Source organism: Dermacentor silvarum, chromosome 4, assembly GCF_013339745.2.
Source record: "Dermacentor silvarum isolate Dsil-2018 chromosome 4, BIME_Dsil_1.4, whole genome shotgun sequence".
NCBI classification, from domain to species: Eukaryota; Metazoa; Arthropoda; class Arachnida; order Ixodida; family Ixodidae; genus Dermacentor; species Dermacentor silvarum.
Genome location: NC_051157.2, coordinates 41,429,832 through 41,448,773, shown reverse-complemented (window position 1 = coordinate 41,448,773; position 18,942 = coordinate 41,429,832). Strand labels below are relative to the sequence as shown.

General features: G+C 50.5%; 1 protein-coding gene across 1 annotated transcript in view; it reads left to right on the top strand.

Annotated features, from left to right (window-relative positions):
• The window catches only part of LOC119449841 (protein fuzzy homolog), a 34,371-nt gene that overhangs the window by 9,384 nt on the left and 6,045 nt on the right, over nt 1-18,942 (top strand). The window contains exons 2-7 of the mRNA XM_037713110.2: nt 13,696-13,817; nt 14,433-14,586; nt 15,627-15,743; nt 16,366-16,563; nt 17,187-17,282; nt 17,405-17,538. Coding sequence (XP_037569038.1) covers nt 13,696-13,817; nt 14,433-14,586; nt 15,627-15,743; nt 16,366-16,563; nt 17,187-17,282; nt 17,405-17,538 — 821 coding nt within the window. The remainder of the gene's footprint in view (nt 1-13,695; nt 13,818-14,432; nt 14,587-15,626; nt 15,744-16,365; nt 16,564-17,186; nt 17,283-17,404; nt 17,539-18,942) is intronic.

The following is an 18,942-nucleotide window of genomic DNA, read 5'->3' as shown; positions in this document are numbered from 1 at the left end:
CGCCGCGAAGATGCGCGCCGTCCGTGTATACAGCTGCGCATCTGCAAACGGGGTCAGTCTGGTGCACGATTTATCCGCGGCACGATCACCTGAGAGCATCCTCACCCACGAGTGAAACAAAACCAAAACAAAACAGTAAGACAAACAAAGTGTCGCGCCAGCGACAGGAGGAACCCGCGAGCCGTTGGCGCATCAACAGCTATATAGATATCGGCCATGAGCGCGCACCTGCTGTACAGAATAGCAGGATGGCGATCGGGGATGTATTAGTGCGCAGTGCCACCGCTCCCGTTTTTCTTTTTCTTTTTTATATCACAGCCCGAAGGCGAAGAAGAAGAAGCCTTGCTTGGGAATGGGAGCGGCTCCTGTATAGATGAGGGCGAGAAGGGGCGTGGCGGACAACGTTCGCGAACGAGGCCGCACGCCGTGGCATGTGTATACACCACAAGCCAGTTGAACGCGATGTTCGTTACTCGGACCTTGCGCCCGGGGCGACTATATAGCGCCTGGGCGCCGTGATGTCGCACGCACCACGACGCCGAGCCACGCGTCGCGTGATGTCCGCAGATGTGCCTTCGGGGAAGACGGGCGCGCGTGCGTGGTGGGCGAATTGCGCGTGTCTTCGCGGTAATTATACGAGCGGCCTCGCGGCAAGAAAGCACGACTTCAGACACGCGTAGGAGCGACGCCACATGTATACAAGGCAAGATCGGTGGCTAAGAGAGGAGGAATGCTTCGCGGGGGTGTCTTGAGAGGGAGAGAGAGAGAGATGGTTGACAGGGAAGTAGTGGAAGACCCGCTGGCAGCACCGTAACTGTCTCGCGCGCGGGTGACACCTGAACATCAGTCAGTGGTATTTTATAGTTAGTTAGTTGGTTAGTTAGTTAGTTAGTTAGTTAGTTAGTTAGTTAGGGTCTTATGGCGCAAAAGGAACACAGACTGATGCGTTAGCCGCAAAAGCAGTAATGCAGTAGAAGGGGTGGAAAGATGACAGAGGGAGGGACAAGGTAAAGAAGATGGTATGGGTTTAGCTCTGCCACCATCAGCCGATCATCAAACGCTAAACGAGCTCAGTTCAAAACGCAGAATGCGACAAATCCCGCGCTGTGTCTGGCGTGTTGTGCTGCCAAGGTATATATGCGTGTGCGTTTGGCACGATGCAAGTCCCGAATGATCAATGAATTTGGAACAGTCTGTTTTCGAACTGAAACGAGTACATGCAAATCGAAAGGCGATATTATGGAGATGGTGGAGACAACAATTAACGTAAAAGTATACCTGTGAACGTAAACTACCTTAAAAGTGCCTGCTCGCAGAATATTTCGAAACAAGTTAGTTGCGAGAAATTGATAATTTTGCGAGGCCTCGCGACATTCTCGGAATAACGGTGCTATGCGTACCAGAGGTTGAAATTGATTGAAAGTCTTGCTGCTTGAACACGGAACACGCGTTACCTGAGTCGATTGACCTAGCGAAAAAAAAAAGAATATCGTGATTATAGAGCCTTATTCGATTACTGGGGAGGTTTATCAATCAGTCGCCAAGCCTTTGTCCCGTCACGATAACCCCTCATGCACGAAGCATATTTGAACCGAGTTCACGCAGAGCATCGCTATGCACCTGGCCATTTCACTGACAGAAACAAATTGCCAGGGAGAAATACGACTAAGGGGACAGGATAATACGGCGCGATTGATTTATTGATCATGCTTAACGCACAGGGCAGGCATTACCAAGTCATGGCCGGCTCACTATACTTTCGTCGAAAAGAAAAGTACACAATCTTGCATTCTGCCGGTATTGCTTCATGGGGCAGAAACTTTTGATGTTAACAAAGGTTGAGAAGATGCTAAAGACTGTACACCGAGCGATGGAACGAAAACTCATGTGCGGAACGTTAAGAAACATGCAGGAATAAAGATAACGGTGTGGATTCGAGAGTGGCTGTTATTGTAGTTGACATTAGGAGGAAACAATGGAGCTGGGCAGCTAGGCCATGTAATGCGTATAGACATATGGTCTATTGTAGAGTTGCAGAACGGGGGGCCAAGAGGAAATAAGCGCAGTCTATGATGACCGAGAACTAGGTGGTGCAATGAAATTAGGAACATCACCTGACAAACGTCAGGGCGTGCATGATCGCTGGGGGAGGTCTTCGTCCTGCATGCAGTGGACATAAAATATAGGCTGACGATGTTGAGCATGGATAAGGTTACAGCTTATGTGTATAAGGGAAGCAAGGAAGATATTTTTATCAAGCTTATGTTGCCAGTATCAGTGTAATTGCTTTCTTCGCAGAAGCGCCCAGAAAAGAAAACCTCATCGGTTTTTAACGAATACGCCCGATTGCTAGAACGCACTCTTCGCGCGAGGTGAATTCGCACCGGCGTAAGTTCACCTCGGGGTGAAAGCGTTCCAGCAACCGCGGGCTCAGGGTTCGACTCCCGATGCACGTCGCGTGAGGTATATATACTCATGCTATCCCCGTCCTCGGGTCAGCCATCGCTGCGTTTCCTCTACTACTACTACTACTACTACTACTACTACTACTACTACTACTACTACTACTACTACTACTACTACTACTGCTGCTGCTGCTGCTATCATCATCATTAATATTATTATAGTGTGCCTTGCGTTGTGTAGCTGAGCGCCATCAGCTGAGCCAACGATGCCACCGCGATGAGCTATAGAATATGACCGTTCATAATATTCGCTATAGCAACACGAAAGTGATTTGCATTTAAGTGTGTATTAGTCATCGAACACGCACGGCACGAACAGATAATAAGACAAAGAGTAAGGAAGTCAGTCGGCCCCAGCCGAGAGGAAGGATCCGCCGGCGCATCACGCTCTCGGAATGGAGGGCACCCACCGCCTCGGGACATGCATGCATGCAGTGCCATGATCATGGTAATCAGCGAGAGATAAAGAAGAGAAAGGAAATAAAGAAGAAGCGAGAGCACGAAAAAACAGACGGAAGAAGGAAACAGCTCAGGTAAACAGGGCACGCCTCACGCCTCGCTTGATGATAGCAAGCAGTGCAGACTAGCTGGCTCAGATTCGGCGCGGCGGTCCAGTTCTTCGGAGACGCAGCGTCCGAGGACCTTCTCGCTCCGCTGCCTTACGTGCCGGGCGCAAACTTTGCAAGACAAATGAACCATTATCCGCGAGACGAACGGGATCGCGGCGAGGTTTGCTGATGTTGTTGTTGCTCGTGCGCATGTACTATACGAGCGAGTTGCGCACACGTGGTACAAATGAGTAAGGCTACGCGCACTGTCACGCCCTGCGTTAGTGTAGATGCTCATCGTACGCACGATATTGACCTTAATAACATTCCGCGAGATTGTGTCTGCCGGGTCCACGCTGCATGGTTCGCTTTTTCCTGTTCCTTCTTCAACGACGTCTTATCGGACACCAATTTCACTGATCCCATTGCTGATTGAATGGTATGCACGTTCAGTAAAACGAAATGGGTATAGCAGTAGAATAAAGGGGGAAGTGGGGGATATTGGCCGGGAGACTGCGTTCACCATACATGTCTGTAGGCGCGGTATGCGTATACATATATGATGCTGGTGTTGACTGGTTCGCTGAGTGGTGTAAGAAGGAGAGATTAATTTACGCACTGAGCAGCCCCTGTGAGGCCTATTTAGAGCGCTTCGTGATGTCGATTCTGTTTAATGCGCATAGCTAATCAGCGCCAATTGTTAGCACAGTTTGTGCCGGGTCTTCGAAATATATGACCTGCGTTTGGGCATGCAGGCCTCGGAGTGTGCTTATGTCAGAGTTAACACTGCTGCAGCTTTGAATTCAAGGCTAGTCAGTGTGCATGAGAGGAGCGCGGAGATTAATGTTGACTGAACGTCAGTGCACCCAGGATTTCTGTTCAGGGTTGGGTTGGGGGGCCGAAGTATTTTGGAACAAATCATGATGGTGTTATAATAATGTTTTTTTTTCTGCATGCTCAACAGCCGGAATAGACAAGTTCCCCTGAAAAGGGGGGGGGGGGGGGGGGGGTCGATCTCTAGGATGGAGTGTAACGACTAACCCCCCCCCCCCCCCCCCATCCCTCCCTCCCGCTTCCCCTTTCGGTGGGCCACTGGTGGCCCACGTATGAAGTTTAATGCCGATAGAACGGCCGTTTCTAAATATAATCGGGACGCAGCCGTGCTTTTGACAAATACTGTACAAAACAATTACTCCCCCCCCCCCTCCCCCAGAATTAATTTGAGCCCGCCTCCACGATGCACACTTGCACGATGCTGTCCTTTGAGGAGTTGAAAACACTCCCACTCCGCGTTTTTCAAATGCTTATCTTTCCGGTTTATATTACCGGAGATAACCGCAGAATTTAGGGCAGGCGATAGGTCTTATTCGCACCTGACTAACGGGAGTATAGAAAGCAAATATTGGCAGTGCACAGACGCTAAACCTGGGGACCGAGTTAAGCCAAATTTGATGAGACTTCTGAAGTGACTTTGCTCGTTAGAGGCGCGTGTATCCTCCCATATAAGGCGAGCGAGGTGGCTGCGCCAATATTGCCTCTCCATGCATCTCGGCCTTTTACCTGTGCGCGCGGGTAATGGCCTGTCGCCGCTGCGGCGCTCGACCCCTGACCCCTTGGAGCATGCACGCGGACCCGACCCCGCGCGACCTTCGCGAGCGACGACAACAGCGGCGGCGGCGGCAGAGAAAATAAATTGCCGTGCGCGCTTCACATTAGCGAAATCACCGCTACGCATGCGTCTTGCGCGGGGGAAATTACCGGCTATCGCTATCAGTGCAGGTTCCGCCACTTATGCGCTCGGCGAAGGAAGAATGGTTGTTTCCTGCCCGACTTCCTCGCCGAGAGGCGTCTGCGCCTTCGAGCGGTCATGCACCGTTTCCGCACGCCGTATAGTATATACGTAGACACACTGAAAACGACAGAAAGTCGCATTATATGTGAATACTAATTTTGGTTCATTCATCTGCCCTGTCACGGGGTCGCACTCTCTGATCTTACGTACACGAAAGAAGGAAAGAAAAAGGAAAGCAACTTCCTTTCGTCCGTGTATGGGCGCGTGTGTGAGTGTGTTTGAGAGAGAGAGATAGCTGAGAGAGGTCACTGAGGAATTCCAATCAGCGCTATATGCAACGAAACTGCTTTCTCTTATATTGCACCTCCGAGGGGCTCCACTGTACTATGTAGTGTACATATACACCGCACCAATTTTTTTTCGCTGAAGAGGTTGGCAGCACGGTTGGCCGCCGTTCAAGCAACCATCAGCCGAAATAATGCACAAACGAAAAGGGGAGGGGGGAGCTGATGCTAAGTCTGTAATTTCATTACAGCGTCGGCACTGGGCGCAAAAGATGGGCGGAGGGCGGGGAAAATCGAAGCCTTCGCGCGTTATAGGGTATAGGGCGAGCTACTGGCACGCGATATTTTCTTTCTTTCTTTCTTTCTTTCTTTCTTTAATCGCAGTTTCCGATCTGGTTCTCTCGGTGCATGCCTTCCAAGCAACGTAGGTTCCGAGCGACGGCGCATGGGCCGCGGATGGTTGCTGTTGCTAAAATGCATGGGCCGGCGTCCAGCGCGTGGATGCGACAACTCCCCCCGCCCCCCCTCCCCCTCACGATGGCAACAATGCAGGCAACGGTCGTTCGCTGTCGCTCGAGTTACTAATTAGTAGCCTGATTGTCCAAGCACTAAATAGCGGTGAAGGATGAAAATGGGAAGGGGGAAGGGAGGTTGATTGAGGAGAAGTACAGCGAAGTATGCGCCCGTGGAGACAAAGTTCTTGGCCTATGAACGTTGCCTGTATACGCTTGTGGAGGTCGGCGCTTGTGCGGCGATCTCCTGCCTCTCGTATATATATATACTTTCAGACTTCGCCGGCGCTTCGTACGGAGCATCGTAATTCTTCATCGGTTTGTTGCGAACCTTCATTGTTTCCTCTTTGTCTTGGGGGCCGGCATGCGCAGCAACGAGGCGGCCCGATGAAATATGATCTGCAGCCCCAGCCTTCTTTGTACGGCCCTGCTGCGAAGGTACTTCAGTCTGGTGACGCAATAAAGTACATAGTCTCGTGTTTCGAAAGAAACGTTTCATATCTGCGCTGTGAATGGTCGTAGTGTAATGGGGGTGTGGTTTCCGCTTTGTTTACATTTTGTTTTGTGCATTGTTTGGCTCGAGCAGGGCACGCTTCGGTGTATCGCCCAGTTTTGCTGTCCGCGCTCGGTGCTTACAGAAGGGTGACGGTTTGGGCTAGTTGGTTTTCCATGAGGCTATGTGGTGTAGCGCGAAGCAGGACGAGACAGTAAGCGCTTGCTCTCGTTTCTCTGTGTCCCTCGTCCTGCTTCGCGCAACACCACATAGCCGATGCTCGGTGCGTTCAAGATAAAGGTGGTGGACTTCTGTGACACGGCTAACCAAATTTCCGTTTTAAATAGCCTAATTTTGCGAAACAAAAGGGTTACTGGGCTGATGTGGAAAATGCCTCAGGCCTGGAGCCAACGTTTAGACAACTCCTCTTGTCGAAACATCGACTTCTGGATCATATGCTACCGTTGTTCGGTACTAATAAGCGTGCAGGAAAAATTGCCTTCGAGAAAATAAAAAGAAGAAAGATAGAAATTGATAGGGCAAGTTACCCATTATCGTGTGCGCGTTGTGTACATGTGAATTTTAGTTATCCCCCCCCCCCCTTTTTTTTTTTAGCCTTTAGCACCTTCTACATAAGCCGTCAAAACTATACGGCAACTATAGCCTTAGTATTTTCATTCCTATAAAGAAATGCTTAAAAATTACGCAGCAGTGAATAACCAGGGGCCGAACTGATACGTATTTTTGTTCGTAAGTGTTGTTGGCCATTGGTCACTTGGCTTCGCCAATGAGATGTCGAACACCGCGGTTAGCTGCAGCACCTGCTCTTACGAATAGTTCTACATAGCGTAAGAACTGCTTTGTGAATATACGGACCCAGAATAAGGCGAAACACTGACACCACGTACTGTAGATTTCATCGATCAGCATGCGTCGAAGCACAAAGAGAAAGCACAGCCATCCGATACTTTTGTGAAAGCAAGGAAAATAAAGGGGAAGAGTATAGGAGAAGACGCGATGCTCATATAGATTGCGGTGCATATCTATTACCGTCGCTTCGCAGCTTTGGGCAAAGCTCCTCCCAGATTTCTGTCTAAATTTTTTTTCTTTTTTCGTTTTCGTTGATGTCTGACCGTCAGCAACGTGCAACGTATACATGTGTCTCTGCTCGACGGACGGAACGCGCCCGAACGACTTCTCTTCCATCTACCTATACCATCAGAGAGGTCAATATGCTGCGGGACCCGCGAACTATGCCGGAACTCTCTCTCTCTCTCTCTTGAGGTCCGTGTTGTACCTAAACTGACTAGGAGGCGGCCTGTGCCCCGTGCGAGTGACCTCTAGCTCACTCGCAGTCTCTCGGCAAATGACGTGTCCGTACACGAGGTCACGCCACCCCGTGTGAACCCGCAGAATCCTGTCGGTATAACGTTAGAAAAAGCATCCGAGGTATTTCGACGAAACGAATCGGAGCGTCTCCTCGCGGGCATGCTAGCTAGCAGCTGGGGGTGCGGTCCTATTGGGCATCTCTCTTTTCTCGGAAGGCGACGAGCGTTCTTTTCTCCGCAGAGAAAAGCCGACGCGTAAAAACGAAAATAAATCAATAAAACAAAAGTGGCGGAAAGGAAGCGCGTCGGAGTCGGGGACAGCACACAAACCACCCACCCGTGCTCGGCCTTTGGGAAAACGGTATCTGCTCGCGGCGACGGCGGCACGTGGGAACAGGTATGTACCACGAACATCCACCACACCGTCCCATCGCCCTCGCTCGCTGCCTCACATGCAGCTTTTCGGCGCCGGTACACATAATGGCCGGGCCCCGTGCACCTGCAGCGGCGGGCGACGCGGCGGACTTTTCGGCCTGAGCGTCGTTTCCCTTCGTTAGGCCATCATCGTTCCGTGGGCGTGTGGCCTAATGGTGCGTCCCACTGGCTGCAACCCCCTCTACTCTCTCTCTCTCTCTTTCGTTTCTGGGAAGAGGAAGGGAAGTGCCGACCTCTGACCCGGAGGATTCTGGCCGTGTTATTTGGCGCGACGACCAGACCTCTCCCGTAAAACGGCGAAGCCGCGTGAAAGTCCGTCTTCTATCCTCTGTCGGAGAATATCACCCCCTCTGGCGCTGAGAAAAAAAGAAAAGAAAAAAAATCTAAAGAAATCCAGTCAGCACCCCTGTACAGGGGACGGAACACGCCAAACAACGATCTTGTCGCTCTGCAGGGTTCCATATAGTGCTCGGAGCTCAGCGCCTCCTTCGTGTTTCCCTGTCAATAGAAAAGAGAATAGGGCCGCCGACGTGCCTGTTACCGTGGTTTTTGGAGGAAACGGGCCCTGCAGACAAATGACGGTGTATAGCCTGTGAACTGTAGGCGTGTGTCTCGGACTCTCGGGCGAGGCGAATGTGTGTATACAACCGTGGCTGGGCGCATCGCAGCCCTGCGGAAAATGCATAGATGTGCCCTTGTATTAGTAGAACATTATTTAGGCGAGAGCGTGTCCTCATTGGTCGGTGGCCTGCAGATGATGATTGCGGCGGTGACCTTAATGACGAGACGTTCGTCGTGGCGGTGGCCAATTGAGGATAGCACTTACGCAAGAGGAGTTTTGCGAATGCCGAGCGTGATAGCAAACGGCGTATATATAGGTGTAACGCAAGAATCGAATAAAAATATAGTTTACATCAGAGAAATATATCCTGCGCCATCATTTGCGCGTGCAATTTGGGCGAAGGACAAGATTGGGGGCAGGGCACCATGTAAAAAAAAAAAAAAAAAAAAAAAACGCGATTATTATACAAGCGTTTGAAAGGCGATGTGCCGCATTCTTGTCTAGCTGTCTATGACAAAGTTAGATCCGTTTTTCTTGCCTTGTGACGATCCCAACGTGGCGGTTATCGCATCTTCAACAATCGATGAGTGGAGGAAATGTTGAAGTGCACGTGCACTGGGTGTGTCCTGCCTTTCCTTGTGCTTCGTCTTCTGAAATAAGAAGTGCTGATGTTCGCCTGTGCATCTGCTCAAGCATGCGTTTATGTGAAGGAAACGGTTTTCGATGAGCAAACAACCTCACGTACGCAGGCCAACGCGACCAGGCATTTTATGCAAAGCGTGCAACATCGCAGTCAGCGCGGGTAAAGTTCGATACTCGTAATCGCCTTGCTCTTTTGTAGGAAGCGGAAAGCGATGCATCGCGGTGACTGCAACGTGCAGCGGTCGGTAGCATGCAACACTTATCCTTACAACTTTGATTCTCAATATACCCTTGTGGAACTCGAGGGCAAGCTGCAGCAGGCGTCAGCCACACAGGAGCGCAGTCATACAAATTCACTTGTCCCCGAGCCGTCTGCCCATCCGAATCGGAGCATGGTCTGTTCAGTCTCGAGAGCGCCCCCCATATACTCGATTCCGTTGCAGCGGTGACGCTGCGTTCACACCATCATCCTGCACGTGTCCCGGCTAAGCGCCACTGCGGCGCCACCGCGGCTACAATGCACTGTACCGCGGCGCAGGACACGACGACGTCCTCCATTCTGAAAGACTGCCCGAAGGAAGTCGTGGGTCCACTTCACGTCCGTTTTCCTCCTCTTTTCTCTCGCGATCTCATCTTTTTGGGGGCCAGTCATATACGCTCATTTCATGGACGACCGTTTTACCTCGAGCCACGTTCTTTCTCTGCAGCACCACCACCACCTCGGGCGGTGCTCTGGTTCGAGACGGTCCTCTCCCCCCCCCTCCTCTATCGTGGGACGACGGAAGATTGCTCGAAGACAGACACCGCCCCTCCCTCCCACATTTCGATTGAGCGCACGCTGGCTGGTGCGCGCCACGCCCCCGGTACGCTCAGGCCGCACTGCGCGCGCGGACCTTTCAGGATGCGCGCGCACCGCTTCATGGGAAAAGGAGACCATTGTTCACCCAGCTCGACGCCACCCCCATTACACCACTCGGGCTCACCGTCCTTTCTTTATTTCTTTCTTTCTTCGTCGGACACTGTGCCGCTTCAAGCACGGAATGCTTGCGTGCGCCGCCTTGTCTGCTTGCTTGCCGTTCAGGCCGTGTATGTGTGTGTGCGCGCGCGCGTACGGCGTAATGCCCGCCGAAATGACGATCGCGCAGTCTCGTAAATTGCTCTCTTGCTCGCGCGACGGGGAAAAAGGAATATAAATAAACTAACGACAGGAACAAGAGTCCCCGAGTAGGAGGGGGAGGGCCAAATAACTGTGCCCGATGAAATAGAGGCGTATGTAGACTGTATAGTCCAGTTTTCTGGCAGGTTGTACCAGGGGAACCCATATTCCCACGTTCCAGTATCGTCCTCCGCAATGCGCGGTGACTTCGAACGGTGACGCGTCTCGAAGAATGGAAGAAAGAGAGGCGGTTCGTCAAGTCACACGGCCGAGCGAGATCCAGTTTCGGGCTACGCGTAGGTAATAATTGGCCAGGCGGCCAGCGTCTCGATGATGACAAGCGATGCTGAGAAAGATCGTTGACGCTGCCTAAATATAGAATTACCAGTAGCGCGCAGAGGATTAGCGACGGTAACGGCAGCGGTGCATGCACGGAGCCGATGGCGGTGTGCGCGTGAAATGGCCTTCGTTGTTCAGACCAAACGCTCCCGTTCTCGGGAACAAATGGAATGCTTATTTCAAAGAAAACGTATGTAACTAGAAAATGCAATTGCTGCGGTTTTACTATTACACGTGCACGATTAAGAAAGCTTGCATGCCAGCTGCGTCTGCAGACGGGGATATATATATATATATATATAATAAAATGGAGTTGTCCTTGAATACGATTGTCTTCCAAGTTTCAAGTTTAATTACCATAATCGCGAAATTCAACATATATATTCAACACATATTTGTCAATTATGTATTTGCTGACTCTATACTTATTCGAAAAGATATTGTGTCCGCGGCCGCCAAACCACATAAACCACCCACCCGTACAAGCAGCATTGGCGTAGCTATAGCATCTCCTCTTTATCAAAAATACTAGTTTTGTTTTGAAGTCTATACGGCAGCAACGCTTCGCAAGAACGGGCTCCAGCTTGCACGCACGCGCTTGTTTGAACTGTCCCGCTCCCATTGCATTTATCCATGTCGCGGTATACGCGTATGCGAGCTCGAAGTGCGTGAGGGTATATCGGGTGCCCAATTTAACGACCCGGCCAGCAACCGCGCCCAGCGTGAACATGCACGCTCCACTCCCTCATTGTGTGCCTCGTTCGCGCGAAATTGTTTTTCGCAGGAGCGCACCCTGATTAGGCGATTGCTCTTTCGGATACACCGAAGCTGCTTGAGAACGTGGACGAGCGCCGGCTGTACGGAGTACGTGTACACAAATCCCTTAGCGCTTGTGGGGTGCGCATGAAATCGCGACATGAACAGTATTTGCCAAAAGAAACGAAGCCACTGCACGCGTGACGAAAGCTTATTATGGTGCGGCTGATGCATGGATCGGCGTCGCTCGAAAACTCTTGAGAGGGAGGCCAGATCTCACGCTTACCTTGCAACCGCATCCAGGACTCGGCAACAATCGCGATATCAGTGGCATTGTTTCATTTGATAAAATTTCTATATTTCGTTGCTTAGTAGTTCGAAGGCTGCTCAGCTAACGAATTGTTAGCGCTACTTTCAGGTGCACGATAACTCCATTCGATAAAATCATTGACCGGTGTCCGCGGGCACCCGCCCGATGTAACAACAAAAGCCGCGGCGATGCGAAGACCTTTGTGAGTATACGGGCATGCGCCAAAACACTGACGCGCCTCACCAGTCTTCTTGCTTGCACACACACACGCACACACACTGCCCCATGACACGGCAGCGCAGGGAGGAAGAGGTCATTTAACATGATACGCAAAGGGGGCACGACGGCGCCTTCGGCTGGGAAGGTCCGGCCCTCTGCAACGGTGCGCGCGCAGAGTCGTATACGCACCACACGCACACACGGACCGTGAAAGTGGCGTTGTGATGCGGTTCTCACGCTCGACGCGTCTGTTGCCATCTAGCCACTCCGCACAGACCGCGATGTGTTGGTGCGTGCCCTCTCGGGGTCGCAAGGTGAAGCAGGTGCGGGCGACGACCACCGCCGCGGCCGTGCGCACACCTGACGCACGCACCTTGCGCTCCGCGTCCCTCCGAGCAAGCACGGCTGTGGGGGTGGGGCGTAGTGTTCTGTACCTTGTCTTTCTTTCTTTCTTTCTTTCTTTCTACCTTGCTTCTAATCGAGTGTCCGCTTCCTTTAGTGGGAGAAACGGAAGTAGGAAGGTCGCTTAAAGCATTAATGTTTTGAAAGGAACTTGGTTTACGATGGCGGTGTTGCCGCGGCCGGACATCGAGGGTGCATGGGACAACTGGGGAAATGGCGGTAAATGCGCGCTCTGTATACGCATCGCTCAGCGGAGTGCTTTTGAAGTTCGTTCCTTATATGCTGTGTCGGAGGGGGTGTCCTCCATGAAAAGGTACGCTGCGCTTAAATTCCCTTTACCCTCTTTCTGTTAAAGGGGCTTTGCAACACATTTCGTTCGCAATCTGTAAACAATGCTACCATAAACACGCGCGACAATTTCCCCTGCATGCAGCAGGCAGGCATCCCACAATCTCACATAAAAGATCGATCGCTCTCTCCTGCGGATTTGGAGGCCACCTCGGTTTCGCCGCAGTCTATAGATTGCGCAATCCGATAAACGCCAACCATTGCGCGTTTGTTCATGACCACGAGTTACTCCCGAGCAAAAGCTCGCACGCGGACGCATGCACAGCCCTCCAACATCGCATGCACAGCCCTCCTGTCGCCGCTCCTTTGTCAGTCGTCACTCTCGAAGGGTTACCATATGTGGAACCGCGGAAAGACGAAAAAGAAATAAAGGAACGGTTGTGTTGAGGAAGAATGTGGGAAGTAAACATCGTACTCTTTAGTATCTGCGTTGTTGCTAGATTGCTCTCAAAATTTTCTTCGGGAATGCATTTATCGAAACGCATCGCACTCACTCCAGTGTGTTCTCAGGTTTGAAGAGAACAGGCTGCAGGACCCCTTTAACAGCTTTGTGGGGTAGCGTTCTCTCTGCATCAAACGACCTTTTCAAGGAAGCCATGGGCCCCTGTCAAGCTGTGTTTTTTTTTTTTTTTAGCAGTTTTGTGTGTCCCAACTTTCTTCGTTTTCTTTCTCTGTATGAAACATAAAATAAAGTGAAAAGAATCCGGAGATTGTGTTTCCAGGGCTGGTATAATATAGCGATTCTATTATTCCTTTTCGTGCTTCGTCAGTGGTCCGAGCGGCGCCACGCCTACGCTGTCACCATGCAGGATCGGCTGGTCGTGAGTGGTGGATGATAATAAGGAAATAGAATCGAGCGAAAGGAATCCTTACGTTTTCTATACCGGCCCAGATTTGTATTGTCGTGCTGACGTAGGAAAAGACACTCGAGCATTTCATTATGATCACTGCGACAAACGCTTTGTGATAAAATTGTCGGCAAACATCGCCGAGACACCCTGACATATGCCACTCGCTGTTCTCGCGAGCACTATGCGAACGTGTCCGCGCCATTACGAAGCCTCAATAACGGGAGTTCTTATACATTCTTGCTTTTGTGCGCAGCTACCGTTCGCGTCGGTGGGCACGCTCAACGGCGTACACCTGTTCTCGCACCTGAGGGGCGCTTCCCTGCACAGCACGACCACCAAAGGAGCCAAGGCCGTCTGGAGGAGTTACCACGACAGGTGGGCGAGCATGACCTACTCTTACCTGTCGCCGATCACGCGGTTGCGGTGGAGTTATAACCAGAACGTTCTTTCTTTTTTTTTTTTTTCTGCGTAAGCCGCGGTAACCGCGGGGACAAGCGTTGCTATATAGCTCTTGTTTATTTCTTATGTTATATGAGCTAAAGCTCCTCCGTAGCGTTTTTGGGCAAAGTTACCGAAGGGGCGTCGATCGAAGAGATTTCTGTGTCACCATGCCGATAGAACCTCATTTGCTAGTCGAATTACTAGTATATATATATATATATATATATATATATATATATATATATATATATATATATATATATATATATGCGACGTCTTGTGTTCACCATTCTGCTCTGGCAAAACGAATCAGTAGGACTACTGGTTTGTCCGACGTAAAATAGGTACTTTGTAACGAAAAAAAAAAAAAAAAAACAGCGAGTACATAGATACACCGTGACGTACTTTGGTTGTCCAGTCAATCGTCCTGCATCTTTAGCAGTGTTGCGAGTACGAGGTTGCGCGCAGTGCTATATCATACGCGTGCTCTGCTGGCTGTGCCGCGAGGCCTTCCTGCCGATAATGAAGCCCGCTTACTCTGGTACGCAGCGTGGTGTTACTGGTGGTGACCAACAACGACAACTCGAGCGACGAGCACTTGAACCGGCTGCTGGACAACGTGTTCGCCGCCATGGTGATGGCCGTGGGGCTGGAGACCCTGCAGACCATACACAACGTCGACAGGCTCAAGCGGGAACTCAGGGTCAGTCATTCGCTTCATGCTTCGTCCCACTTCCATCATGTTGCGCGTTCGCCTTTAGTAGGACAAAGCGCCAACAGCCGAGGGGCATAGAAAGTCCGGGCAGACATCTACGCAGTTCTTTCCTACGCTTTGCTTCTGAAGACAAATGTCCTGCAGGGCCGGGATAAAGTAACGATTCTATTCCAATGTCATTCCTTGTCGCGCTTCATCACTGGTCAGAGCGGCGCTCCGCCCTCCTTATCGATGGGATCAACCGGCCGTAAACGGTGGATAACAAGGGGGGCATAGAATCGAGAGGAAGGAATCGCTAAATTAATTATACCGACAATGATTTCGGTTCATTTGCATGTTCGCACTGTACGCGCGGGCTTCACGGAATCGAAAGAAGTTAGTGACGGCACGTTACAGGACGCTGTTCTGGAAACAAATTCCACCACGTTGGCTCCTTGAACCAATCAGAGGGGCGTAGCTTGCCGGTGAGCCAGAGCTGACAATATGGCGAATTCGACAATATGGCGGAATTTGACAGCGTCTAGACTAGCGCTTACGGTTTGCTGACAAATGATACAATCACAACAGGGCGGTATTAAAGAAAACACCATGTTAAGCAACCGGTCAGCAAGTGACGTATATGAAGGCCATACAAGCATTCGCGAATTTCCGCCATTTCATTATGTGCATGCGCTTCGACTGAACATAGGGATCACCTTCGGTCTACAGTTACGAATCACTGAGAAATCTTCAGTAAACTTGCTTTCAGAAGATCTAGAAAGCTAGGCCCTAGAGCTTTCTCGTAATTCGAGAATATCTAGATTTTTAGGAATGTGGAATACCCATTTAAGTTTGGAGCTTTATTCTACGTCTATAGGTAAGCTTGTCAACAAGGCAACTAATCTTGAGACGGCGGCATGGCTTCACCATGTCCAACCCACCGTATAAAGTACGCAATAGAAGCAGTGCATTTTCTTTTCGGATTGAGCGTCCATTGAGCGCGGACGGGATCATAGAGGTTTTTGCCTTGCTTTGATTCCATCGTCCAGGTTTGTTATCCCGTGGTGGATCATCTGTTGTGCCAACTGGATCAAGATGCCTGCACACTCGGTGACCTTACGGGCGTCACCGACTTCATCCTATGTACAGAAAGCCAGGCGCTTCAGGTATGTTGCAAGTCATGTTTTCATTACTTTACATAGCGATCAGAGCTTAAGGTTACACTTTTATCAAGGATATAGAATTTACGTTGGTGTGTGCTGCAAAAAGAAATTACTATAGTATGCGCTAAGTGCATGGGAAAAAAAAAAAAAGAAAAGAAATCGCGCTTTAGTACTCAGGGCATTTATTTCTCTATCTCTGTGACTATTCTCTCCCCCCACTTTTTTTATCTTTTTCTTTTTGTTTAAACTTTAAACGAAACTGTGGAGTGAATGAAGCTGCCTTCCACCCTGCATCCCCGGCGTCGGTTATTGCTCGAACATGTAGTTTCGTGCTAGCGTGAAGCCTGACTCTCTTCGGTTGCAGTTTGCCGCACCGTATCTTAACCCTCGTCACGAGGTATATATATAGTTTCAGTGGTAATAGTCAAATGTCGCCGTTAAAATAACGCGTTTGTGCGTATTTGCCGCCTGTTCTATACCGTACTTTATTATTTTCTGTTTGTCGCACAAGCCATGTGTGACGGAATGCGGCATTCACTATAATTTAGCAGCGTGACGGCGGTATTACTGTCGAAATTAAGTGTTGACAGCGTTTTTGACGGCCGGTTGTGCCTCGATTGCGCAGCACTACCTGGACACGTTCGTGGAGGAAGTGGACAGCCTGTACGGCTGCCTGCTGGTGCGGGGAAAGGTGGCCGTGGCCACCAAGCAGTGGATGCGCCTCACCCGCGAGGAGACCACTCTGCTGGCCGTCGCCGCCCGCGCGGGCACGCGCTGCATCTCTCGCGAAACGCCCGTCTACCTGCCCACCAGCTGCCCGCTGGTAAGTTACAAGCGGCTGGCGGGCAAGCGCCGAACTTACTGGACGCCAAGAACGTTACGATCGGCAGGTTTAGTTTCGGCGAAAGGGATGTGTCGAAAACCTGACAATCGTCGCATTCATCGAGATGCACGCAGGAAGAGCGCTTGCGTGTATTACGTCGGCCTCGTTCAGCCTTCGCTCATCTTTTACCCTGCATGTATGCAGGTTACAGCCTGCTCGGACGAGAAATAGTGTTTTTCGTGGTGGAGGCAGTTAGCTGCGCAGAGGGAGCATTGTGCATGAAAACCCAAGGGGAGAGGCGTAATAATATATGTCGTATATGCAACATGTGTTGCGCAATGCGCGTCTGGGAATTGTTGCAGCAGGGAGTGGAGCCGATGAACAGACAAGCATCGCGGCAGAAGGAGGCGTTATGTGTACGACGACGCGGGAACGTAGCGCACACACAGAGACGTGATGATGGGCACTGCGTTATATTGCGCCATTGCTACCGCCAGCGTTTCGACCATGTGCGCGATCTACGGCATGCGATATAGTGGTCTATACGATCGGCTTCTTCGCCTCGTAATGCCGTCGCTCGTAACGCCTAACCCCACTTTTCTTTTATCTGCTTGTCACCGCAGGTCAGCAACCGCCTGGTTACGCTGCAGTTGACGCAGGGAGTTGAACTGTGCCTTCTCTGCGGACCGGCGCCATCCTTACCAGTTCTCGAGGAAGAGGTACGAAGCACCGCCCCTTTCGCGATTTTTGCATTACTTTCCACTTATCGCGTTCTTATCTTTCCGTTCATGCCTGGCATATTTGGGTATATAAAAAAACTTTACTTCTCCCGTCATCGCAGGTGTGCAGGTTCTGGAACGAAGCCTTCGACTTGCTCAAATCGGCCTCTAGTGTGCATCCGAGAAATTTCCCGCTCTGCTCGACGTCCGATAAAAAGACAGTGACGTTGCCTCCCCTGGACAAAAACATCCTGGGGTAAGAACTCTGGACTGCATTTATCGTGCCCGCTTCTCTTCAGTCATGTGTGCGTATATATATATATATATATATATATATATATATATATATATATATATATATATATATACATCCTCGTGAAACGGACGTATACGTGTTATTTCGAAGTTCGAGGATAGTTATTTCGATAAGAGAAGGGTCACACGCCTATGAAGAGAAGGGGAATGAATATAGGGCCGGTAATACCAGCAGCATAGGCATGTAGGGGGTTCGGAGAGCAGATGTTCAACTGCACCTATTCCCCCGGCTACAGCTTCAAAGTTCACTATACTGCCATGTAGTACACTGCCTTGAATATGGAATACCAAACTATAATTAAATAGGCACTATAACGAGAAAATTACGATTTCACCTGTATCAGTACATTACCCTTCCGCAATAACAAAACCGCACCTGCTACCGCGAGAAGAGGCTTCGCAAGCCAGAAAAAAAAAAAACAAGAAAACAAACAAACGAAAGACGGGTGGCGCCGCCACCTTCAAGTCCGCGCACTAGCACACTGTGACGTCACGGATTTTGACGGCGTCTGCTAGAGCCTAGGTAATTGTTCATCAGTAAGAAATTGACTACATTGTGTTCTGAAGGAGCCACACATTGACATGGCAAATTTCGGGAACATTTACTGAGCCGATGCGGTCCCAAATACGAAAAAAAAAAAATACTTTGAAATCCGTGACATCATACTGGCATGCCGGCGCTGGGGTTCTGGCGCGAAATTTGGGAAATGAATTTCCGACCTTTATATTGACAATCAACTTGTCGCAAAATTAACGAAAATAGAGTTTTTTAAAGAACACTCATCTGTTCAAACTAATTTAGTGTTTCTCTTTAGTGTCCCTTTAATGGAAGCTTCTGTCACGTCTACGCCCATCAACATGTGCACAGAGCGCGAGCTGCGGCTTGTCGGGTTTTGTAGGTCAAGATACGAGCGCGTGCGCACCCTTCTTCAAAAGTAAGGAGGCTACTTGTACAAAGGGAAATGGCAAATTAAATCCGATATATCACGTGACGAACGCTTCACGTATCGAACACAGAAAAAGTGAACTGCCCCGGCAGCACTTGACGGCTACCCCCTTCCCCCTCATTATATCAACACTCCAAGCGCATTTCTGCCGTGGTCGTGGACGTCGGTGTGAGGTTCCGTATAAAGTCCAAACACAGTAACATCGTCGCCGCGCGCCGTACGCTGTATGTGCGAGTGAAAGCTTGCGAGGGTCAGCCGATGATTGCGGCTCAATGTCGCGCGCGCGAGGGAGGGAGGAAGGCGGGGCAGAAGCGCGCCTCTTCTGTCGCGCGCGAGGCAACGGGGGGGGGGGGGGGGGGGGGTTAATACGGCGGCGGCTGCGCGGAAGTAGAAAGCAT